Raw genomic sequence first — 26,694 nt, 5'->3', positions numbered from 1 at the left:
GTGTTCTCGGATTTAGTTTCCAAGAATTTTATTGACTATTTTTGCATCAATGTTAATGAGGAAAATTTGCCTAAAGTTCTTTTTCTTTGTAGGATCTTTGTGTGGTTTAGTAATGAGCAAAATTGTGGCTTCAAAGTATGAGTTGATTTTTCTCAAAGAACTAGCTCTTGGTTTTATTGATTCTTTGTATAGTTCTTTTTGTTTCTATTTGATTGGTTTCTGCTTTGAGATGTATTATTTCCTGCCATCTACTCCTCTTGGGTGTATCTGTTTTTTGTTTGTTTGTTTGTTTGTTTGTTTGTTTGTTCTAGAGCTTCCAGTTATGTTGTCAAGTTGTTAGTGTATGCTCTCTCCAGTTTTTTTTTTTTTTTTGGAGGTGCTCAGTGCTATGAGTTTTCTGCTTAGCACAGCTTTCATTATATCCCATGAGTTTAAATATGTTGTTCCTTAATTTTCACTAAATTTTAAAGAGTATTTCATTTTTTCTTTATTTCTTCCTCAATCAAGCTATCATTGATTAGAGCATTGTTTAGCTTCCACGTGTATGTGGGCTTTTGTTGTTGTTGCTGTTATTTAAGACCAGTCTTTGTCCATGGTGATCTGATAGAGTGAATGGGATTATTTCAGTATTCTTGTATCTATTGAGGCCTGTTTTGTGACCAAATATATGGTCAATTTTGGAGAAGGTTCCATGAGGTGCTGAAATGAAGGTATATTCTTTTATTTTGTGATGAAATATTCTATAGATGTCTGTTAAATCCATCTGGTTCATAACTTCTGTTAGTTTTCCTGTGTCTCTGTTCAGTTTCTACATCCATGATCTGTGCATTGATGAGAGTAGCATATTGCAGTCTTTCACTATTATTGTGTGTATATGCTCTGAGCTTTAGTGGGGTTTCTTTTATGAATATGGGTGCTCTTGTATTTGGAGCATAGATGTTCAAGACTGAGATTTCATCTTGATAATTTGATGACTAAAAAGTGTCCTTTCTTGATTTTTTTGATGACTTTTGGTTGGAAATCTATTTTATTCACTATTAGGATTGCTACTTCAGTTTGTTTCTTGGGACAATTTGCTTAAAATGTTTTTCTCAACCTTTTACTCTGAGGTAGTGCCTGTCTTTGTTGCTGAGATGAGTTTCCTGCACACAGCAAAATGCTGGATCCTGTTTATGTATCCAGTCTGAGAGTCTATGTTTTTTTATTGGAGAATTGAGTCCATTGATGTTAAGGAATATTAAGAAATAGTGATTGTTGTTTCCTGCTATTTTGTTGTTATATGTAGAGTTATGTTTGTGTGCTTTTCTTCTTTGGTGTTTGTATCAAGAGGATATGCTCTTGACTTTCCTTGGGTGAAGTTTCCCTTTTTGTAGCAGAGTTTTCTATTATCCCGTGTAGGGCTGGATTTGTGGACAGATATTGTGTAAATTTGTTTTTGTTCTGGAATATCTTGGTTTTTCTATCTATTGTGATTGAGAGTTTTGCTGGTTATAGTAACCTGGACTGGATTGTGTTCTCTTAGGGTCTGTATGATGTCAGTTCATGATCTTCTAGCTTTCATAGTCTCTGTTGAGAAGTCTGGCATAATTCTGATTGGTCTGCCTTTATACTTTTACCTGTCCTTTTCCTCTTCCTGCTTTTAGTATTCCTTTTTTTTTTTTTTTTTTTTTTTTTTTTTTTTTTTTTTTTTTTTTGAGCATTTGTTGTTTGAATTATTATGTGTCCGGAGGAATTTCTTTTCTGCTCCAGTCTTTTTTGGGTTCTATAGGCTTCTTGGAAATTTGTGGTCATCTCTTATTTTAGGTTAGGGAATTTTTCTTCTATAATTTTGTTGCCTTTCAGTTGGTAATATTCCCCCTCTTCTACGCCTATTATTTTTTGGTTTGGTCTTCTCATTGTGTCCTGGATTTTCTGGATGTTTTGTGTTAATTTTTTTTTTTTTGCATTTTTTTTTTCTGACTGTTGCATCAATGATTTCTATGGTATCTTCTGCTCCTGAGATTTGCTCCTCCATCTCTTATATTCTGTTGGTAATGTTAGCATTTATGACTCTCGATGTCTTTCTTAAGTTTTTGAATTTCAAGGTTGTTTTCTTTTGTGATTTCTTCATTGTTTCTATTTCTGTTTTCAGTTCCTTCACCTGGTTGTTTGTCCCTTTTTATAACTCTTTAAGTGATATTTTTGGTTTTGTGTTTTCTTTTGAAGAGCTTCAACTTGTTTGTGTGTGTTCTCCTGTCTCTCCTGTACCTCTTTAAGTGTTATTTAAGTAGTTCTCAAAGTTCTCCATCATCATTATGAAGTATGATTTTAAGTCTAAATCTTGTTTTTCTGGTGAGTTGGGATATCCTCTATTTTCAGTTGTGGGAGAACTGGGTTCTGATTTTGCCAGGTTGTCTTGGTTTCCATTTCTTAGAGTCTTGTGCTTGCCTCTTGCTATCTTGTTATAGGTGATGCTAGTTGATCTTGTTGTCTCTTACTGGTGTTTGTTTCTCTTGTGGGTCTACGGTCTGTGGTCTCCAGAGGGAGATTTTTCCTGGGTGTTTGTCTCTCTGGGTAGGCTGTGAGTTCCAATGGCACAGCCCAGGCTTGATGCTATGCCGAGTCTGACCTTGGATTGGAAGTGTGCACTCCTAGGCAATATAGCAGCTTGCACTTGGAGAGTTCTGCGCAGCCTCTCCTGGGGTAGACAGTTGGCAGAAGAAGTTGATTTGCCCTTCCACTAAGGATGTAGAGCTCTCCTTTAGCTCTTCAGAGCTCCCAGTGACCCTTCCACTTAGGATGGTGAGTGCTCCTACAGCTTTTCCAAGCTCCCAGGGACCTGTCATATCATAGCCTTTTAATTGTGATAAAATACTCAATACTTAGAATTTTCTCAGTATTGGTAGGTTATTTACAGTAGGTTAATTCAGTGCCTATTATTTTTATTATTCTCATAGTTTTAATTACTCTTCTTTTTTATAATAGAGATTATTAAAATCTTATATCCTTAAGTAAGGTATCATACAAAACCATTCTCATTTAAATTCAACATGATAAATTATTCAAATGAGCTCATCTTTTTTGTTTTTGTTTTTTTTTTTTTTTACTGATGCAAAATATTTATTCCATGTTAGTTATTTTATGCAGTAGTTTTTCCCCCTCAACAGACTTGTGGTACCCACATCTTTTAAATCTGTAAATAATGTTATCAAAATAATCTTAATCTTTGAAATCTCACAAAAATTCATATTTTACAATCCACCCTGAATATCAAGGCTGCAAGAATAACATTTCCTATATCCAAATATTTTACAGCTGTACTCAAAAAGGAAAAAAAAACAAAACAAAACAAAACAAAAAACTCCAAAACAAAACCAACCACATATGCTCGGTTAAGGGCAAAGTTACCCCAGCAGCCAAAAATAAAATAAAATATCCAAATGATTAGCATTAATTTAATACAATTATAGCTTCAATAGTCACTTTGTCATTGACAAGGATTGCTTGAGCACAGGGCTGAGTGCCCAAGGGCTGGAGTAGAATCCGTTGAGCAAAGCAGCATCTCCTCCCTGCATCTTTGCCAGGATAGCTCCCGCTTGTGCACAGCCCAACAGCTACTGTGTGTGTGCTTAAAAAATCCCACCACACAAATGTCTATTAAGCAGAAAACAGGGAAGAACAACAAAAGCTAAGCAAGACAATTGCTCTCTCTTTGGGATATGATTGTTTCCCTTGTGCACGAAGTATTCAACAACATAAGAAAAGGAAAAGAACACTTTATATTCTCTAAACACAAGGCTGAGCTCAGCGGGGCAGGTCAACCGTGAGCATTCGTATTTCTGCTTCCAGGCAGCATCATCTGACGTCTCGCTGCTGCTTGTTTCCGTGTCGGAGTCCTCACCCTCGGCAGTGCAAGCGCTTCTCCATGGGGAGAACAGGCTGGAACTACGGCTTTGGAAGAAGCCATTCTTTCCAAACCCATTTCTTCGTAGCTGCTCTGTTCTCGTGTGGAACTCCTTGAGTTCATCCTCTGAGAGTGGGAGGCAACTCTCATCATTTTCAGGATATTCCTGCCATTCCATTGCTTTTAATAATCTGTGCTCTGCTTCCAGAGAGTGTGACAGGACCTCCCCTTCCTCTACCATGGGCAGAGAAAGACCGTTCTGAAGACAGCCTTGTTCTCCATTTTCCTTTGGTTTGGGTATGTGGCTGCCCTCCAATCTTAGCCCCTCCAGCTTGTCAGAGTCTCTACGTTCTGAGCAGTCTCCATTGCGTTCATCCTTCAGAGTCTTCAGGAACTCGCTCTTCCTGTCCGTGGTTCGTCTGGTCAGTTTGGTCAGGCGAGAGGAGGAGCTGATCTCAATCGGAGGGGTAGAACTGGAAGGGCTCTCTTTGGGAGAGTTGAGAACTGCACCAGCAGCTAGTACCACTGGTTTAGTGACAGAAATTGGATTGGTAAAAGCAGACTCCCGGCTAGAGGAAAGGGATCCAGATTTGTGTTCCATTCTGTTAGCTTTCCATGCGCTGGGCTTAGAGGGAGGTGGTGCAGGCTTAGGAACCAAGTTCTTATAGACACTTGGGACCATAGTTGACACTTTGTTCCCATTGGCATGGTGGGATCCTGAGGAGGTGAATGCAGCAGAAAAGGCAGCAGCAGAATCCTCTTTGGAAATTTTTTTGATGACTAGCATTTTTGAGGGTTGCTTGGCACTAGGTGGATTTTCCCACACTCCAGAAGGGGTCCCAATAGGTCTGCATGGCTGATTCTGTTTGCCAGCTTCTGGATTCAAAGAAGGGAAGTCTTCCTCTTCGAACTGCAACTTTTCTATTTTATCTTCTTTTTTTTCTTCCCTAATCTCAGTTGGTGTTTTTTCTTGAAAGGCACAGCCTTTCCGGGAATGGAAGCTACCATTCCAGTGTCGGTGGTTTCCTGTACTACCTCCACTACGTTGGCTCATACCATCGTGACCTCGGAAAGAGCCATGCCAACCAGATAGATTCCCAGAGGTTCCAGCATATGCTCCCTTAGCGACACCAGAGTCAACAGAATCATGGCGGAATAGGGAGGGTTGGTGCCAAGAGTCTCCTGTAGTCCGTAGAGGTCCACTGTTAAAAAAGCCATCAGAGGAATTATGTCGACGACGGTTTATTCCAAATCTACCTTCTCCACGGGATAGGTGCTCTCCGTGTTTATCAAAGGTGGTTGTAGATGACTTAGCTGACTGTGGCGTTGAGAAATTTAGCCAAGCAGGAACAAAGTCATGCTGCGCCATTTAGGTCCAGTGTCTTTTCAGCAAGATGAGGCATCCAACCTCATGGCCAGGATCCTCAGAGTGCCACCTCTGTGGTCCTGTATGCAAAGTTGCCACCTGTCTCTTCCACGAGGTTTTCTTGTAAAAAGGGTGCTAACATAGCCTGGTCAGCAGCACGCCTTGTGATGAAGCACAAAGAAGCCCAGCTCTGTACAGCCTACCCTCTTAATACTCTCAGTGGCTCATCCTGAACACCTAGTTCCTGACACTTTTCCAAAGGGGGAAGGGGAAGGGGAAGGGGGAGGGGAACATAAAAAGTTATTTGTTACATTTAAAAAAGGGGGGGAGGGGGAAAAGCTATGTCTATGTTCACCTCATTCAACTTCCTTGAGTAATGGCACTATAATGTTGCTTAAATAGGCAAAACATGGACATCCGCAGTGAGTGCAGACACCATTCATAACAAGGTCATGGCTGGAAAGACAAGTGGTCTCAGGGGTGGGCAAGAAGTGTCATCAAGGGGAAAAGGCGGCTATACAGGCTGAGCAACTGGTGAGTGGGAGACCTAGGCTGCGGGGGAGCAGAGGAATCTCTGCGGAGTGCACACGGAAAGGGCACCCCCTGCCCTGACCTGCCCTGTCCTCCCCGATCCAGTGACCGGGAACAGATCTTAGGAACTTCTGTTCCCACCTGGAGAGGACTTCAGGACGCAGAGCAGAGCCTGGCCCAACCACCAGCCGGAAAGGCGGCTCGTACAGGCTGAGCTACTGTGACCTGGAACAGATCTTAGGAACTTCTGTTCCCACCCGGAGACGACTTCAGGACGCAGAGCAGAGCCTGGCCCAACAACCAGCCGGAAAGGCGGCTCGTACAGGCTGAGCAACTGTGACTGGGAACAGATCTTAGGAACTTCTGTTCCCACCCGGAGAGGACTTCAGGACGCAGAGCAGAGCCTGGCCCAACCACCAGCTGGAAAGGCCGCTCGTACAGGCTGAGCAACTGGTGAGTGGGAGACATAGGCTGCGGAGGAGCAGAGGGATCTCTGCGGAGTGCACACGGAAAGGGCACCCCCTGCCCTCACCTGCCCTGTCCTCCCCGATCCAGTGACCGGGAACAGATCTTAGGAACTTCTGTTCCCACCTGGAGACGACTTCAGGACACAGAGCAGGGCCTGGCCCAACAGCCAGCCGGAAAGGTGGCTCGGAGAGGCTGAGCATCTGTGACCAGGAACAAATCTTAGGAACGTCTGTTCCCACCCGGGGGCGACTTCAGGACGCAGAACAGAGCCTGTCCCAGCTGCCACCCGGAACCTGGGCTGCTGGGGAGTAGAGAGATCTCTGAGGAGTGCACACGGAAAGTGTACCAGGGACACAGACCAGATACAAGGGAAAGGCAAAAACATATCACTGACAACAAAATTGCAAGAGGAAAGAGAAAGAGTATATCCCAAGGAAACCAAGACAATCTAGCAACACCAGAACCCAGCTCTCCGATAGTAGCAAACATAGGAATTCCAAACACTCCAGAGAAAGAAGACACAGACCTGAAAACATGCCTAAAGACGCTGATAGAGTTACTTAAACAAGAAAGAGAGGAAAAGCAAAAAGATTCAGAAGCTTTTAAAGAAGAAACAAGAAAAACACTCAAAGAACTCAAAGAACGAGACGAAAACAGAACCAAAGAAATAAAGGAATGGAAGAGGGAAATTAAAACAGAAATTGACACAATAAAGAAAGCGCTAAAAGAGATAACCCTAGAGTCAGAACACCAAAAAAAGAAATCAGGAGTCACAGAAGCAAGCATTTCCAACAGATTACAAGAGATCGAGGAGAGAATCTCGGGGGCAGAAGACAACATTGCAAACATAGACAAAACAGCCAGAGAAGATGCAAAAAACAAAAAGCTCCTAACCCAAAATGTCCAGGAAATACAAGACACAATGAGAAGACCGAACCTAAGGATAATAGGAATAGAAGAGGGAGAAGAGTATCAACTAAGAGGCACAGTAAATATCTTCAACAAAATCATAGAAGAAAACTTCCCTATCCTCAAGAATGAGATGACCACGAGCATAAAAGAAGCCTTCAGAACTCCAAATAGGTTGGACCAGAAAAGAAATACCTCCCGACACATAATAGTAAAAACATCAAGTGCCCAAAGTAAAGAAAGAATACTAAAAGCAGTAAGGGAAAAAGGTCAGGTAACATATAAAGGCAGACCAATCAGACTCACACCCGATTTCTCAGCAGACACTATGAAAGCTAGAAGAGCCTGGACAGACATCATGCACTCCTTAAGAGAGCACAAGTGCCAGCCCAAGCTGCTATACCCAGCAAAACTATCAATCACCATCGATGGAGAGACAAAGATATTTCAAGACAAATCAAAATTCACACAATATCTGACCACAAACCCAGCACTACAACGAATTATAGGTGGAAAACCCAATACAAAAAGGGAAAATACAGCCTAGTAAAAACAAGAAAACTCCTAAAATAGAAAACTAAAGAAAAAAAACACAGACACAACTCAACCCAAAAAAGCAAAAATGGCAGGAAACAGAAACAATTATTCCTTGATATCTATTAACATAAATGGTCTCAACTCCCCAATAAAGAGACATAGACTATCAGACTGGATACATAAACAAAATCCAGCCTTTTGCTGCATACAGGAAACTCATCTCAGAGACAGAGACAGACACTATCTCAGAGTAAAAGGGTGGGAAAAAAACTTCCAAGCAAACAGCTCCAAGAAGCAAGCTGGAGTGGCTATTCTAATATCAAATAAAGTAAATTTCCAACCAAAAGTTATCAAAAAAGATAAAGAAGGACACTTTTTACTCATTACCGGGGAAATCTGTCGGGAGGAACTCTCAATCCTTAACATATATGCTCCAAATAAAAAATCACCCACATTCATAAAAGAAACTCTACTAAAGCTCAAAAAATACATTTCACCCCACACAATAATAGTGGGAGACTTTAACACCCCACTCTCACCAATGGACAGATCAGGGAAACAGAAACTGAACAAGGACACTGCAAAACTAGCAGAGACTTTGAACCAACTAGAATTAATAGATATATACAGAACATACTATCCTAAAGTAAAAGAATGCACCTTCTTCTCACAACCCCATGGCACCTTCTCGAAAATTGACCACATAATTGGACACAGAACGAGCCTTCATCGATATAAGAAGATTGAAATACTCCCATGCATCCTCTCAGATCACCATGGTCTACGGCTGGTCTTTAACAACAACAAAGACAACAAAATGCCCACATACACATGGAAACTAAACAACACTCTGTTAAAGGATAGCAGGGTCAAAGAAGAAATAAAGAAAGAAATTAAGGATTTTCTAGAATTCAACGAAAACGAAAACACAACATACCCAAACCTATGGGATGCAATGAAAGCAGTATTGAGAGGAAAACTCATTGCCCTAAGTGCTTCCAAGAAGAAACTGGAGAGAGCTCACATCAGCAACCTGACAGCACAGCTAAAAGTACTCTAACAAAAGGAAGCAGATATACCCAAAAAGAGTAGACGGCAAGAAATAATCAAAATTAGGGCAGAAATAGACCAAATAGAAACAAAAAAAAAAAAAAAAACCATTGAAAAAATCAACAAAACAAAGAGTTGGTTCTTTGAGAAAATCAACAAGATTGATAAACCCCTAGCCAGACTAACTAAAGGGCAAAGAGAGAGTATCCAAATTAACAAAATCAGAAAGGAAAGTGGTGACATAACAACTGAAACTAAGGAAATTCAAGAAATCATCAGATCCTACTACAAAAACTTATACTCCACAAAATTGGAAAATCTGGAGGAAATGGATGAATTCCTAGACAGATACAAGGTCCCAAAGTTGAACCAGGACCAAGTAAACCATCTAAATAACCCTATAACACCTAAAGAAATAGAAGAAGTCATCAAAAGCCTCCCAACCAAAAAAAGCCCAGGTCCAGACGGGTTCAGTGCAGAATTTTATCAGACATTTATTGGGGATATAACACCAATATTCGCCAAGCTATTCCAAAAGATAGAATCAGATGGAATATTACCCAACTCATTTTTTGAGGCTACAATAACCCTCGTACCTAAGCCACACAAAGACCCTACAAGGAAAGAGAACTTCAGACCAATCTCACTTATGAACATTGATGCAAAAATACTCAACAAAATCCTTGCAAACCGAATCCAAGAACACATCAAAACCATCATTCATCATGACCAAGTAGACTTCATCCCTGGGATGCAGGGATGGTTTAACATAAGGAAATCCATCAATGTAATCCACCATATAAACAAACTTAAAGACCAAAATCACATGGTCATCTCACTAGATGCTGAGAAAGCATTCGACAAAATCCAACACCCCTTCATGTTAAAAGTCCTGGAAAGAACAGGAATCCAAGGCCCATATTTAAACATAATCAAAGCAATATAGAGCAAACCAACAGCCAACATCAAACTTAATGGCGAGAAACTTGAAGCAATCCCACTAAAATCAGGGACTCGAAAAGGCTGCCCACTCTCTCCCTACCTATTCAACATAGGACTGGAAGTCCTGGCTGGAGCAATTAGACAGCAAAAGGAGATCAAGGGGATACAAATCGGAAAGGAAGAGATAAAAACATCACTCTTTGCCGATGACATGATAGTGTACTTGAGTGACCCCAAAAATTCCACCAGAGAACTCCTACAGCTGATAAACAAGTTCAGCAAAGTGGCCGGATACAAAATTAACTCAACCAAATCAGTAGCCTTCCTATACTCAAAGGACAAACGTGGAGAAAGAAATTAGGGAAAAGGTACCCTTCACAATAGTTACAAAAACTATGAAATACCTTGGTGTGACTCTAACTAAGGAAGTAAAGGACCTGTATGACAAGAACTTCAAACCTCTAAAGTAAGAAATTGAGGAGGATCTCAGAAAATGGAAAGATCTCCCATGCTCATGGATTGGAAAGATCAACATCTTAAAAATGGCCATCCTACCAAAAGCAATCTACAGATTCAATGCAATCCCCATCAAAATTCCAACCCAGTTCTTCATGGAATTGGAAAGATCAATGTGCAATTTCATATGGAATAACAAAAGACCTAGAATAGCGAAATCCATCCTCAACAACAAAAAAACATCTGCGGGAATCACTATCCCTGACCTCAAGCTATATTACAAGGCAATTGTGCTGAAAACTGCATGGTACTGGTACAGAAATAGGCAAGTGGATCAATGGAATAGAATAGAAGATCCAGAAATGAGCCCTCATGTATATGGTCACCTGATTTTTGACAAAGGAGCAGTAAACATTCAATGGAAAAAGGACAGCCTATTCAACAAATGGTGCTGGTCCAACTGGCACTCAACATGCAAAAGAATGAAAATAGACCCGTTCTTATCTCCTTGTACAAAGCTCAAGTGTAAGTGGATTAAAGATCTCCACATTAAACCAGATACACTGGAACTATTAGATGAGAAAGTAGGGAAAACCTTAGAACACATAGGCACAGGAGAAAATTTCCTGAACAAAACACCAATGGCTCAAGCTCTAAGGTCAAAGATTAACAAATGGGACTTAATGAGATTGCAAAGTTTCTGTAAGGCTAAGGACATCGTCAAGAAAACAAAACGGCAACCAACAGAATGGGAAAAGATCTTTACCACACCACATCAGATAGAGGCCTAATATCCAAGGTGTACAAGGAACTCAAAAAGCTAGACACCAGAGAATCAAATAACCCTATTAAAAAATGGGGTACAGAGCTAAACAAATCATTTTCAGTTGAGGAACACCGAATGGCCGAGAAACATCTGAGGAAGTGCTCGACATCCTTAGCCATCAGGGAAATGCAAATCAAAACAACCCTGAGATTCCACCTCACACCAGTCAGATTGGCCAAGATCCAAAACTCAGATGACAGCAGATGCTGGCGAGGCTGTGGAGAAATAGGAACACTTCTTCACTGTTGGTGGGGTTGCAAGCTAATACAACCACTCTGGAAATCTGTCTGGCGATACCTCAGAAAATTGGATATAGTACTACCTGAAGAGCCAGCTATTCCACTTCTGGGCATATACCCCAGAGAAACTTTAATACACAACAAAGATATATGCACCACAATGTTCATAGCGGCTCTATTTATAATAGCCAGAAGCTGGAAGGAACCCAGATGTCTTTCAGAAGATGAATGGATACAAAAATTGTGGTACATATACACAATGGAATACTACTCAGCCACCAGAAACAATGACTTAACCAAATTCTTAAGAAAATGGCTGCATCTAGAGAAGATCATCCTGAGTGAGATAACCCAGTCACAAAAGAACAGACATAATATGCAGTCACTGATAGTGGGATGCTAACCCCAGAGGCTTGCACTCCCCCAGAAACAACTCACAGACTGTATGAAGTCCAAGAAATAAAGAAAACAAAAACTATACATATATTCACAAAACAAGAAGACTTTGACTATTTCCATGTTGCGTTTTGTTTTGCATGTACTTTACGCTTATTGCAACTAGTACGTTTTCAATGCATACTGTCAAGCCCTTGAAAAAAATCAAGTACTGACTAAAAAACATATTCACATGGTTTTATGTAAAATTTATTTTAATGTCTGAAAAAACAGTACTGACAAAAATGTATAATTTTAAGCAAAAAATGTTTAAAATCTTTAAAAAAAAAACAAAGATAGATGTACAAATTTTCAGCATTTTTGAATAAAAGTATATAAATACATTTTTAAGGTTGTAACTAAGTATTTGTGGGTACATATACATACACTTATGTATATCTGTAACAATAATATAGGAAAAGAGGCTATTAATTTGAGGAGATAGGAGAGAAAATAGGAGGGGCTGTAGGGAGAAAAGGGAGATGTGATACAGTTCTATTTTAATTAAAATATATTCTTTTTTTCGTTGAACTACAGTCTGTGAGTTGTTTCTGAGGTGTTCAGAGTTTTCTGGGATTAGTATCCCATTATCAGTGAATGCATATTATGTCTGTTTTTTTTTTTTTTTTTTTTTTTTTTTTTTTTTTTTTTTTTTTGTGACTGGGTTATCTCACTCAGGATGATATTCTCTAGATTCATCCATTTTCTTAAGAATTTCATTAAGTCATTGTTTCTGAAAGCTGAGTACTCCACTGTGTAAATGTACCACAATTTTTGTATCCATTCATCTACTGAAGGACATCTGGGTTCTTTCCAGCTACTGACTATTATAAATAGAGCTGCAGTGAACATTGTGCTGCATGTATCTTTGTTGTATGTTGGAGTGTCTCTGGGGTAAATGCCCAGAAATGGAATAACTGGGTTTTCAGGTAGTACTATGTCCATTTTTCTGAGGAATCGCTAGACTGATTTCCAGAGTGTTTGTATCAGTTTACAACCCCACCAGCAGTGGAGAAGTGTTTCTCTTTCTCCATATCCTTGCCAGCATCTGTTCTCATCTGAGTTTTGGATCATGGACAATATGACTAGTGTGAGGTGGAATCTCAGGTTATTTTTTGATTTGCATTCCCCTGATGGCTAATGATGTTGAGCACTTCCTTAGATGTTTCTCAGCCATTCGATATTCCTCGATTGAGAACTTTTGTTTAAGTCAGTACCCCATTTTTTAATAGGGTTGTTTAAATCTCTTGTGTCTAGTTTTTTGAGTTCTTTGTATACCTTGGATATTAGGCCTCTATCTGATGTGGGGTTGGTAAAGATATTTTCCCACTCTGTTGGCTGCCATTTGGTTTTCTTGACAGTGTCCTTAGCCTTACAATAAATTTGCAATCATTAAGTCCCATTTGTCAATCTTTGACCTTAGAGCACGAGCCATTGGTGTTCTGTTCAGGAAATTTTCACCTGTGCCTATTAATTCTAAGGTTTTCCCTACTTTCTCATCTAGTAGTTTCAGTCTACCTGGTTTAATGTGGAGATCTTTGATTGAGTTACACTTGAGGTTTGTACAAGGATATAAGAAAGGGTCTATTTTCATTCTCCTGCATGCCGAGTGCCAGTTAGACCAACACCATTTGTTAAATAGGCTGTCCTTCTTCCATTGAATGTTTACGGCTCCTTTGTAAAATATCACATGACCATATACATGAGGGCTCATTTCTGGATCTTCTATTCTATTCCAATGATCCATGTGCCTATTTCTGTACCAGTACAATGCAGTTTTCAGCACAATTGCCTTGTAATATAGCTTGAGTTCAGGGATAGTGATTCCCATAGATGTTTTCTTGTTGTTGAGGATGGATTTTTCTATTCTAGGTCTTTTGTTATTCCAGATGAAATTGCACATTGCTCTTGACAACTCAATGAAGAAGTGGGTTGGAATTTTGAGGGCATTTCATTGAATCTGTAGATTGTTTTAGGTAAAATGGCCATTTTTACAAGATCTTTCCATTTTCTGCGATCTTCCTCAATATCCTTCTTTAGTGGTTTAAAATTCTGGTCATACATGTCCTTCACTTGCTTAGTTAGAGTCATACCAAGGCATTTATTTCATAGTTATTGTGACTATTGTGAAGGGTATCTTTTCCCTAATTTCTTTCTCCACATGTTTGTCCTTTGAATATAGGAAGGCTGCTGATTTGTTTGAGTTAATTTTATATCCAGCCACTTTGCTAAACTTGTTTATCAGCTGTACGAGTTCTCTGGTGGAAGTTGTGGGGTCACTTAAGTATACTGTCATGTCATCTGCAAATAGTGATATTTTTACTTCTTCCTTTCCAATTTGTATCCCTTTGATTTCCTTTTGCTGTCTAATTGCTCCGGCCGAAACTTCCAGTACAATGTTGAATAGGTAGGGGGAGAATGGGCAGCTTTGTGGAGTGCCTGATTTTAGTGGGGTTGCTTCAAGTTTCCCCCTGTTAATTTTGATGTTGGCTGTTGTTTTGCTGTATATTGATTTTATTAGGTTTAGGTATGGACCTTAGATTCCTGTTCTTTCCAAGACTTTTAGCATGAAGTGGTGTTGAATTTTGTCAAATGCTTTCTCAGCATCTAGTGAGATAACCATGTGTTTTTTTCTTTGAGTTTGTTTATATGGTGGATTTACATCGATGGATTTCTGTATATTAAACCATCCCTGCATCCCAGGGATGAAGCCTACTTGATCATGGTGAATGATTGTTTTGATGTGTTCTTAGATTCGGTTTGCAAGGATTTTGTTGAGTATTTTTGCATCAATGATTATAAGGGAGATTGGTCTGAAGTTCTTAATACTTGTAGGGTCCTTGTTAGGTTTTGAACAAGGGTTTTTGTAGCCTCAAAAATGAGTTAGGTAGTGTTCCATCGGATTCTATTTGTGGAATAGTTTGGAGAGTTGGTATTATGTCGTCAATAAATGTCTGATAAAACTCTGCACTGAATCTATCTGGACCTGGGCTTTTTTTGATTGTGAGGCTTTTGATGACTTCTTCAATTTCTTTAAGTGTTATGTGATAATTTTAGATGGTTTACCTGATCCTGGTTTAACTTTGATGTCTTGTTTCAGTCTAGGAATTCATCCATTTCCTCCAGATTTTCCAGCTTTGTTGAGTATAGGCTTTTGTAGTAGGATCTGATGATTTCTTAAATTTCCTCAGTTTCAGTTGTTATTACTCCACTTTCCTTTCTTATTTTGTTAATTTGGATACTCTCTCTTTGTCCTCTACTTAGTCTGGCTAAGGGTTTATCAATCTTGTTAATTTTCTCAAAGAACCAGCTCTTGGTATTCATCCTTTGAATTGTTCTTTTTTTTTCTATTTGTCTATTTCTGCCCTAAGTTTGATTATTTCTTGCTGTCTATTCCTCTTGGGTGTATCTGCTTACTTTTGTTCTAGAGCTTTCACATGTGCTGTCAACTTGCTGATGTATGCTCTCTCCATTTTCTTTTTGGAAGCACTCAAAGCTATGAGTTTTCCTCTCAGTACTGCTTTCATTGCATCCCATATGTTTGGGTATGTGGTGTTTTTATTTTCATTGAATTCTAGAAATTTCTTAATTTCTTTCTTTATTTCTTCTTTGACCATGCTATCATTTAATAGAGCATTGTTTAGTTTCCATGTGTATATGAGTTTTTTTATGTCTTTGTTGTTACTAAAGACCAGCCTTAACCATAGTGATCTGAAATGATGCATGGAAGTATTTTGATAATCTTATATCAATTGAGACTCATTCTTTGTCCAATTATGTGGTCAATTTTTGATAAGATGACGTGAGGTGCTAAGAAGACATATTCTTTTGTTTTATGATGATATGTTATATAGATATCTATTAATTCCAGTTGGTTCATAGTCTCTGCTATTTGTGCAAAGGCCTTGTTCAGTTTCTGTTTCCATGATCTGTCCATTGGTGAGAGTGGGGTATTAAAGTCTTCCACTATTATTGTATGGTGTTTAATGTATTTTTTGAGCTTTAGTAGGGTTTCTTTTATAAATATGGGTGCTTTTTTATTTAGAGCATATATGATAAGGATTGAGAGTATCTCCTGATAGATTTCCCCTGTAATGAGTAAAAAGTGTCCTTTCTTAACTTTTTTGATAACTTTTGGTTAAAAATCTACTTTATTCGACATTATTATGGCCACTTTAGCTTGCTTCTTGGGGCCATTTGCTCAGAAAGTTTTTTCACAACCTTTTACTCTGAGATAGTGTCTGTCTTTTTCTGTGAGATGAGTTTCCTGTATGCAGCAATTGCTGGGCTTTGTTTATGTATCCAGTCTGATAGTCTATATCTTTTTACTGGAGAGTTGAGTCCATTTATGTTAATAGATATCAAGGAATAGTGGTTGTTGTTTCCTTCTGTTGTTGCTTTGGTAGGTTGAATTGTGCCTGTGTGTCTTTCTTCCTTTAGTTTTCTTGCTTGGAAATTTTCTTGTTTTTACTAGGTGGTTCCCCTCATTGTATTGGGTTTTCCACTTATAATTTATTGTAGTGCTGTGTTTGTGGTCATATATTGTGTGAATTTAGTTTTGTCTTGGAATATCTTTGTCTCTCCATCTATGGTGGTTGATATTTTTGCTGGGTAGAGAAGCTTGGGCTGGCACTTGTACTATCTTAGGGTCTGCATGATATCTGTCTGGGCTCTTCTAGCTTTCACAGTCTCTGTTAAGAAATCGGGTGTGATTCTGATTGGTCTGCCTTTATATGTTACATGACCTTTTTCCTTTACTGCTTTTAGTATTCTTTCTTTGTTTTGGGCACTTGGTGTTTTGACTATTATGTGTCAGGAGGAATTTCTTTTCTGGTCCAACCTATTTGGAGTTCTGTAGGCTTCTTTTATGCTCATGGTCATCTCATTCTTAAGGGTAGGGAAGTTTTCTTCCAGGATTTTGTTGAAGATATTTACTGTCCCTCTTAGTTGATATTCTTTGCCCTCTTCTATTCCTATTATCCTTAGGTTTGGTCTTCTCATTGTGTCCTGGATCTCCTGGATATTTTGGGTTAGGAGCTTTTTGATTTTTGCATCTTCTCTGACTGTTTTGTCTATGTTTTCAATGTTGTGTTTGGCCCCCAAGATTCTCTCTTCCATCTCTTGTAGTCTGTTGAAAATGCTTGCATCTGTGACTCCTGATTTCTTTTTTAGAATTTCTTCCTCTAGGGTTGTCTCTTTTAGTGTTTTCTTTATTGTGTCCATTTCCATTTTAAATTCCTTCTTCCATTCCTTCATCTCTTTGGTTCTGTTTTCTTCTAGTTCTTTGAGTTCTTTGAGTTTTTTTCTTGTTTCTTCTTTAAAAGCTTCTAATTCTTTATGCTTTTCCTCCCGTTCTTGTTTAAGTATCTCTATCATCATCTTGAGGTCGATTTCGTCTCTGAGCCTTCTTTTTCTGGAGTGTTTGGTATTCCGCTGTTTGTTGTTATGGGAGAGTTGGGTTCTAGTGTAGCCAGCTTGTCTTGGTTTCCTTTGGGTACGTTCTTTTGCTTTCCTCTTGCCATCTTGTTGTCAGTGATTGGTTCTCGCCTTTCCCTTGTACCTGGCCTGTATCTCAGGATCTCCGCTGTTCCTGGTGGTGGATGTTCAGAGCACCTATTTTGCACCCCAGAAGCTGCAGGCTGGAAACAGAGGGTCCAATGCTGCGGGGTTCCTGGATCCCTGAATCAAGCCTGGCTGTCGCATTCTTTTTGCGTGTTCCCCTGAGATCTCTCTGCCCCCTGGCTAGTCGGAATCCGTTCTCACATGGTTCTCACCAGTACTGTTTGTCTTTATTTCCTCTCTTTCTAGTGGTGGATCCCTCATTATTTATTTGATACTCTTTATTTACATTTGAGATGTTATTCCTTCACCCTGCCCTGCTCCCATCCCCCCTTCCTCTCAATTTGCCTTCACAAAGATGCACTCCCTCCTACTCACCCTCCCCATCCCACTGCTTTGGCATTCCCATACATTGGGAAAACATACCCTGCCTGGACCAAAAGCCTCTTCTTATATTGATGCCAGATGTTGGTATTTTCAGCTACATATGCAACTGAATCAATAGGTCTTTCAATGTATGCTCAAAGGTTGGTGTTTTAGTACTAGAATTTGTTTCAGAGAAGGCAAGTGCATCCCACATGAAATCATGACCTTTTTAAAATGCCTTAGATCTATCATTTTTATTGGACACCCTCTCATCTTGTCATAATATTGTTCCACATCATCAGCAGGCATACATTTTATGACTACTGAAAAAGCTGATGATGATCCCAAAATGCCAGTCCTCCATTTCTCTAATTCTGGTAGCACAATTGGTTCTAACCTTGTTCTTGAAACAGGCTGTTTAACCACAATCCTCCCAATTTTCAGCTTTTCTCTGGCCCAACCTCTCTCCTGACAGTTTCTTGCCCTCTTCTCTTCTGTAGGAAACTCTCATTCTCTTGAGTTGCTGGTGTTGAAATGTTTAGTTCTATCTTTTTCAGTGTTCCTTGTCCCTCAATGGCTTCCATCTCCACCTTTAAACTTTCCAGTTTTACAGCCAACTCTTCAACCCTTTCAGAAGAGAGTAGAGCAACCACTTTTCTTATCCTATTTCAACCATTTCATTTGTTTCTCAAGCATCTCCATTTCTACCTGCAATTTTTTCAATTGATCAGCCATTTTTCAACATCTTTTGAAACAAATAAAGCAAAAAGAATAGGAAAAAAAAAAACAAATAGAAAATCCCCTCTTTGATCAAAGCTAAGATTACCCCAGTGGTTATAGCCGCAATGCATTTTTTTCCTGGTATCTTGAAAAAAAATTCCATTCTTTCAACTCCTGCTATTTTCTCTATGGCATTTTAAATCAAATTTCCCATTACTATACTTAATATTTTTTGCACTGAATGTATCTGGTCTTTCTATTTTGTGGATTCTTTATACTCTTACCCTTTATTAAGATTTACATCCAACATTAGAAAGGAGAGAAATTATGAAAAGAAAAGAGAGTTATTAGAATGTTCAATGATTCTAATTTTCTTTCATTTGTTTTTTTTTTTTAGACTACAGCTACTAAAAATCCAAAATAAAGCTTCCCAAATGACTAACAATCACCCATACATAAATTTTGGAGCCTTAGCATTTATATACTCTGAAAATTTTAGAGCATTCTAAATGTCTCACAATCACAGAAACTATCTACAGCTGTCAAAAACCATGTCTTGACACAAAACAATAATTTCACATGGCCCCAGGTGAATATGCCACAGAGGATAGCATTTTTCTATCTGGCATCTATAGGAGGAGAGGCCTTTGGTTTAGCAAACGCTTGTTTTCTCAGTGTAGGGGAATGACAATGTGCTCGAGGTGATTGGGAGAGGAAGCACCTTCATGGAGGAAAAGAGAGGAGAATGGGGGAAGGGAATAACATCTGAAATGTAAATACAGAGATATCCAATTTTTAAAAATGCCTTGGCCAGACAAAGTACAAAGCAAATCACAGTCCGATGCTGTGTTCAATCTGAAGAATCCTTAAATCTCTGTGTCTGGAATTAACAAAACACAGCAAGTGCTGGAATGGATGTGAAGAAAAAGGAACACTACTCCACTGTTGGTGTGGTTGTAAGCTAGGATAACAACTCTGGAAATCAGTCTGGTGGTTCCTCAGAAAATTAGACATAGTACTACCTGAAGATCCAGTTATTCCACTTCTGGGAATATACCCCAAAGATACTGCAACATATAATAAGGACACTTGCTGCGCCATGTTTATAGCAGCCTTATTTATAATAGCCAGAAGCTGGAAAGAAGAACCCAGATGTCCTTCAGTAGATGAATAGATACAGAAATTGTGCTATATTTACACAATGGAATACTACTCAGCTACTAGAAACAATGACTTTATAAAATTTCTAAGAAAATGAATGGATCTAGAGAATATTATCTTGAGTGAGGTAATCCAATAACAAAAAGAACAGACATAATATGTAGTCACTGATAATCAGATACTAGACCCAGAAAGCTCTGGATACCCAAGAGATGACTCACAGACCATAAGAAACTAAAAATAATAATAATAAAATTTAAAGAATGAAAGACCAAAAACTCGAAGCCTAACGTGGATCAATGGAATAGAATAGAATATCAAGAAATGAGCCCTCACATATATGGTCACTTGATTTTTAACAAAGGAGCTCTAAACATTCAATGGAAAAAGAACAGCCTCTTCAACAAATGATGTTCGTCCAATTGGCACTCAGCATACAGAAGAATGAAAATAGACCGTTTCTTATCTCCTTGTACAAAGCAAAGTGCAAGTGGATCAAAGATCTCCACATTAAACCAGGTACACTGAAATTATTAGAAGCGAAAGTAGGGAAAACCTTTGAACACATAGGCACAGGAGAAAATTTCCTGAACAGAACACCAATGGCTCGTGCTCTAAGGGGAAATATTGACAAATGTGACTTGATGAGATTTATAAGTTTCTGTAAGGCTAAGGACACTGTCAAGAAAACAAAATGGCAGCCAACAGATTGAGAAAAGATATTTACAAACCCAACATCAGATAAAGGCCTAATATCCAAGATATACAAAGAACTCAAGAAGTTAGACACCAGAGAATTAAACAACCCTATTAAAAAATGGGGTACAGAGCGAAACAAAAAGTTCTCAATTGAGGAATATCGATTGGCTTAGAAGCATCTAAAGAAGTGCTCAACACCATTAGCCATCAGGGAAATTCAAATCAAAACAACCCTGAGATTCCACCTCACTTCAATCAGAATGGCTAAGATCAAAAATTCAGATGACAGCAGATGCTGTCAAAAATTCAGAGAAAGAGGAACACTCCTCCACTGTTGGTGGGGTTGTAAACTGGTACAACCACTCTGGAAATCAGTCTGGTAGTTTCTCGGAAAATTGGACATAGTCCTACATGAAGAACCAGTTATTCCACTTCTGGGCATATACCCCAGAGAAACTTTCAACATACAACAAAGACACATGCACCACAATGTTCATAGCAGCCTTATTTATAATAGCCAGAAGCTGGAAAGAACACAGATGTCCTTCAGTAAATGAATGGATACAAAAATTGTGATATATTTGCACAATGGAATACTACTCAGCTATCAGAAAAAATGACTTTATGAAATTCTTAATAAAATGGATGCATCTAAAGAATGTCATCGTGAGTGAGATAACCCAGTCACAAAAGAACAGACATAATATGTAGTCACTGATAATAGGTTATGAACCCCAGAATGCTCTGAACTCCCCAGAAACAACTCACACACTATATGAAGTTCAAGAAAAAACAAAGGACAAAAAAGAAAAAAAAAAAGAAAAACCATTATGCTTAATCATTATACACCAAGAAAACTTTGACTAATTTTAGGTTACATCTTGTTTTACATGTACTTTATGCTCATTGTAACTAGTAAGATGTTAATGCATACTATTAAACCTTTAAAAAAAACAAGCAATGAAAAAAATGTGTTTGTATACTTTTATGAAAAAATGCTTAAAATCTGTACATTTATCTTTGTTTTTTTTTAAATGAAGTTGTTCAATTAAAAAAAAGTGGAAGCCTTAGTACTTCTTGGTAAAATAATTATGTTTAATCTTTACACACCAAGAAAACTTTCACAATTTTCATATTACATTTTGTTTACATTACTTTATTCTATTGTAACTACGAATATTTCAATACATATTATCAAACCTTTAAAAAAAATTAAGTACTGACAAAAATATACTCATATAGTTTTATGCAAAAATGTTTTAAAAATCTCTACATGTATCTGTCTTTTAAAAACTAAAGTTGAAAAACTCAAAAAGTCTGAACAACTGGTGAGTGGGAGACCTAGGCTGCTGGGGAGCGGAGGGATCTCTGCAGAGTGCACACGGAAAGTGCACCCCCTGCTTTGACCTGCTAGGCCCTGCCTGATCCAGTGACCGGAAACAGAACTTAGAAACTTCTGTTTTCACCTGGCGGCGACTTCAGGACGCAGAGCAGAGCATGGCCCATCTGCCACCCAGAACGGCCGCTCATAGAGGCTGAGCTACTGGTGTGTGGGAGACCTGGGCTTCCAGGGAGCAGAGAGATCTCTGCGGAGTGCACACGGAAAGTGCACCCCCTGCCATGCCCTGCCCTGCCCTGCCTGATCCAGAGACCAGGAACAGAACTTAGAAACTTCTGTTTCCACCCGGCGGCGAATACAGGATGCAGAGCTGAGCCTGGTGCATCTGCCACCCGGAACAGCAGCTGGTAAAGGCTGAACAACTGATGAGTGAGAGACCTAGGCTGCTGGGGAGCGGAGAGATCTCTGCGGAGTGCACACGGAAAGTGCACCACCTACCTTGACCTGCCCTACGCTGCCTGATCCAGTGACCTGGAACAGAACTAAGGAACTTCTGTTTCCACCCGGCGGCGACTTCAGGACACAGAGCGGAACCTGGCCCATCTGCCACCCGGAACAGCGGCTCGTAGAGGCTGAGCAACTGGTGGGTGTGAGACCTGGGCTGCCAGGGAGCAGACAGATCTCTGCAGAGTGCACAAGGAGACTGCACCCCCTGCTTTGTCCTGCCCTGCCCTGCCTGATCTAGCGACCAGGAACAAAATTTTGGAACTTCTGTTCCCACCCGGCGACTCTGAGGCATAGAACAGGGCTCAACCAATCTGCCACTTGGACCAGTGGAGATCCAGGGACACAGACCAGATACAAGAGAAAGGCAAGAACATATCACTGACAACAAGATGGCAAAAAGAAAGCGAAAGAGTATATCACAAAGAAACCAAGACAACCTGGCAACACCAGAACCCAGCTCTCCCATAACAGCAAACATCGGAATTCCAAACACTCCGGAAAAGGAAGACACAGACCTGAAATCATACCTCAAGATGCTGATAGAGATAATTAAACAAGAACGGGAGGAAAAGCAAAAAGATTCAGAAGCTTTTAAAGAGGAAACAAAAAAACTCAAAGAACTACAGGAAAACACAACCAAAGACATGAAGGAATGGAAGAGAGAAATTAAAATGGAAATTGACACAATAAATAAAACACTAAAAGAGATAAACCTAGAGTTAGAACACCTAAAAAAGAAAACAGGAGTCACAGAAGCAAGCATTTCCAATAGATTACAAGAGATGGAAGAGAGAATCTCGGGGGCAGAAGACAACATTGTACACATAGACAAAACAACCAGAGAAGAGGCAAAAAACAAAAAGCTCCTAACCCAAAATGTCCAGGAAATCCAGGACACAATGAGAAGACCGAACTTAATGATAAAAGAAATAGAAGAGGGAGAAGAGTATCAACTAAGAGGCACAGTAAATTTGTTCAACAAAATCGTAGAAGAAAATTTCCCTACCCTGAATAATGAGATGACCATGAGCATAAAAGAAGCCTTCAGAACTCCAAATAGGTTGGACCAGAAAAGAAATACCTCCCGACACATAATAGTAAAAACATCAAGTGCCCAAAGCAAAGAAAGAATCCTAAAAGCAGTAAGGAAAGAAGGTCAGGTAACATATAAAGGCAGGCCAATAAGACTCACAGCCGATTTCTCAACATAGACTATGAAAGCTAGTAGAGCCTGGACAGACATCATGCACACCCTAAGAGAGCACTAGTGCCAGCCCAAGCTGCTATACCCAGCAAAACTATCAATCACCATCGATGGAGAGATGGAGATATTTCAAGACAAATCAAAATTTACACAATATCTGAACACAAACCCAGCACTACAATGAATTATAGGTGGAAAACCCAATACAATGAGGGAAAATACAGCCTAGTAAAAACAAGAAAACTCCTAAACAATAAAACTAAAAGAAGAAAAAGACACAGACACAACTCAATCCACAAAAGCAATAATGGCAGGAAACAGAAACAACTATTTCTTGATATCTATTAACATAAATGGACTCAACTCTCCAATAAAGAAACATAGGCTATCAGAATGGATACATAAACACAATACAGCCTTTTGCTGCATACAGGAAACTCATCTCACAGACAAAGACAGACACTATCTCAGAGTAAAAGGGTGGGAAAAAAACTTACAAGCAAACAGCTCTAAGAAGCAAGCTGGAGTGGTTGTTCTAATATCGAATAAAGTAAATTTCCAACCAAAAGATATCAAAAAAGATAAGGAAGGACACTTTTTACTCATTACCGAAGAAATCTGTTAGGAGTAACTCTCAATCCTTAACATGTATGCTTCAAATAAAAAAGCACCCACATTCATAAAAGAAACCCTACTAAAGCTCAAAAAATACATTTCACCCCACACAATAATAGTGGGAGAATTTAATACCCCACTCTCACCAATGGACAGATCATGGAAACAGAAACTGAACAAGGACACTGCAAAACTAGCAGAGACTTTGAACCAACTAGAAATAATAGATATATACAGAACATATTATCGTAAGGTAAAAGAATACAACTTCTTCTCACCACCCCATGGCAACTTCTCGAAAATTGACCACATAATTGGACACAGAGTGAGCATCAATCCATATAAGAAGATTGAAATACTCCCATGCATCCTCTCAGATCACAATGGTCTATGGCTGGCCTTTAACAACAACAAAGACAACAAAAAGCCCACATACACATGGAAACTAAACAACGCTTTGTTAAACCATAGCAGGGTCAAAGAAGAAATATAAAAATGATTTAAGGATTTTCTAGAATTCAAGGAGAACGAAAACACAATATACCCAAAACTATGGGATGCAATGAAAGCAGTAGTGAGAGGAAAACTCATAGTCCTAAGTGCTTCCAAAAAAAACTGGAGAGAGCTTACATTAGCAACCTGACAGCAGAGCTAAAAGTCATAGAACAAAAGGAAGCAGATATACCCAAAAAGACTAGACGGCAAGAAATAATCAAAATTAGGGCAGAAATAGACCAAATAGAATCAAAAAGAACCATTGATAAAATCAACAAAACCAAGAGTTGGTTCTTTGAGAAAATCAACAAGATTGATAATCCCCTAGCCAGACTAGCTAGAGGGAAAAGAGAGAGTATACAAATTAACAAAATCAGAAAGGAAAGTGGGGACCTAACAAATGAAACTGAGGAAATTGAAGAAATCATCAGATCCTACTACAAAAACTTATACTCCACAAAATTAAAAAATCTGGAGGAAATGGACGAATTCCTAGACAGACACAAGATCCTAAAGTTAAACCAGAACCAAGTAAACCATCTTAATAAACCTATAACACCTAAAGAAATAGAAGAAGTCATCAAAAGACTCCCAACCAAAAAAGCCCAGGTCCAGATGGCATCAGTGCAGAATTTTATCAGATATTTATTTGGGATATAACACCAATACTCTACAAACTCTTCCAAAAGATATAATTGGATGGAATACTACCTAACTCATTTTTTGAGGCTACAATAACCCTCATACATAAACCACACAAAGACCCTACAAGGAAAGAGAACCTCAGACCAATCTCACTTATGAACATTGACGCAAAAATACTCAACAAAATCCTTGCAAACTGAATCCAAGAACACATCAAAACAATCATTCATCATGACCAAGTAGACTTCATCCCTGGGATGCAGGGATAGTTTAATATTAGAAAATCCATCAACGTAATTCACCATATAAACAAACTCAAAGATCAAAATCACATGGTCATCTCACTAGATGCTGAGAAAGCATTTGACAAAATCCAACACCCCTTCATGTTTAAAGTCCTGGAAAGAACAGGAATCCAAGGTCCATACCTAAACATAATAAAAGCAATATACAGCAAACCAACAGCCAACATCAAACTTAATGGCGAGAAACTTGAAGCAATCCCACTAAAATAAGGAACTCGACAAGGCTGCCCACTCTCCCCTACCTATTCAACATAGTACTGGAAGTCCTGGCTGGAGCAATTAGACAGCAAAAGAAGATCAAGGGGATACAAATCAGAAAGGAAGAGATAAAAACATCACTCTTTGCCGATGACATGATAGTGTACTTGAGTGACCCCAAAAATTCCACCAGAGAACTCCTACAGCTGATAAACAAGTTCAGCAAATTGGCTGGATACAAAATTAACTCAAACAAATCAGTAGCCTTCCTATACTCAAAGGACAAACAAGTGGAGAAAGAAATTAGGGAAAAGGTACCCTTCACAAACGTCACAAAAACTATGAAATACCTTGGTGTGACTCTAACTAAGCAAGTGAAGGACCTGTATGACAAGAATTTCAAATGTGTAAAGAAGGAAATTGAGGAGGGTCTCAGAAAATGGAAAGATCTCCCATGCTCATGGATTGGAAAGATCAACATTTTAAAAATGGCCATTCTACCAAAAGCAATCTACAGGTTCAATGCAATCCCCATCCAAATTCCAACCCAGTTCTTCAAGGAATTGGAAAGATCAATGTACAATTTCATATGGAATAACAAAAGACTTAGAATAGCGGAATCCATCCTCAACAACAAGAAAACATCTGCGGGAATCACTATCCCTGACCTCAAGCTATATTACAAGTCAACTGTGCTGAAAACTGCATGGTACTGGTACAGAAATAGGCATGTGGATCAATGGAATAGAATAGAATATCCAGAATTGAGCACTCGCGTATATGGTCACCAGATTTTTGACAAAGGAGCCGTAAACATTCAATGGAAAAAGGACAGCCTATTCAACAAATGGTGCTGGTCCAACTGGCACTCAGCATGCAAAAGAATGAAAATAGACCCTTTCTTATCTCCTCGTCCAAAGCTCAAGTGTAAGTGGATCAAAGATCTCCACATTAATCCAGATATACTGAAACTATTAGATGAGAAAGTAGGGAAAACCTTAGAACACATAGGCACAGGAGAAAATTTCCTGAACAAAACAACAATGGCTCCAGCTCTAAGGTCAAAGATTAACAAATGGGACTTAATGAGATTGCAAAGTTTCTATAAGACTAAGGACATTGTCAAGAAAACAAAACGGCAACCAGCAGAATGGGAAAAGATCTTTACCAACACCACATCAGATAGAGACGTAATATCCAAGGTATACAAGGAACTCAAAAAGCTAGACACCAAAAAAT

The 26,694-nt window shown here is 39.0% G+C and overlaps 1 protein-coding gene across 1 annotated transcript; it reads right to left on the bottom strand.

The window, feature by feature from the left end:
• Window positions 1-3,608: 3,608 nt before the first annotated feature.
• Window positions 3,609-5,510, bottom strand: LOC308436697 (vasculin-like protein 1; the record flags this gene model as incomplete). The annotated part of the gene is made up of 1 exon (XM_080937693.1): window positions 3,609-5,510. Exon 1 carries the CDS (start codon window positions 5,250-5,252, stop codon window positions 3,609-3,611), a length of 1,644 nt encoding a protein of 547 aa, XP_080793819.1. The 5' UTR covers window positions 5,253-5,510.
• Window positions 5,511-26,694: the final 21,184 nt, after the last annotated feature.

This window comes from Micromys minutus (assembly GCF_963924665.1).
Source record: "Micromys minutus genome assembly, chromosome: 25".
In the NCBI taxonomy this organism is placed as follows: Eukaryota; Metazoa; Chordata; class Mammalia; order Rodentia; family Muridae; genus Micromys; species Micromys minutus.
This window is presented reverse-complemented; position numbering and strand designations above follow the sequence as displayed.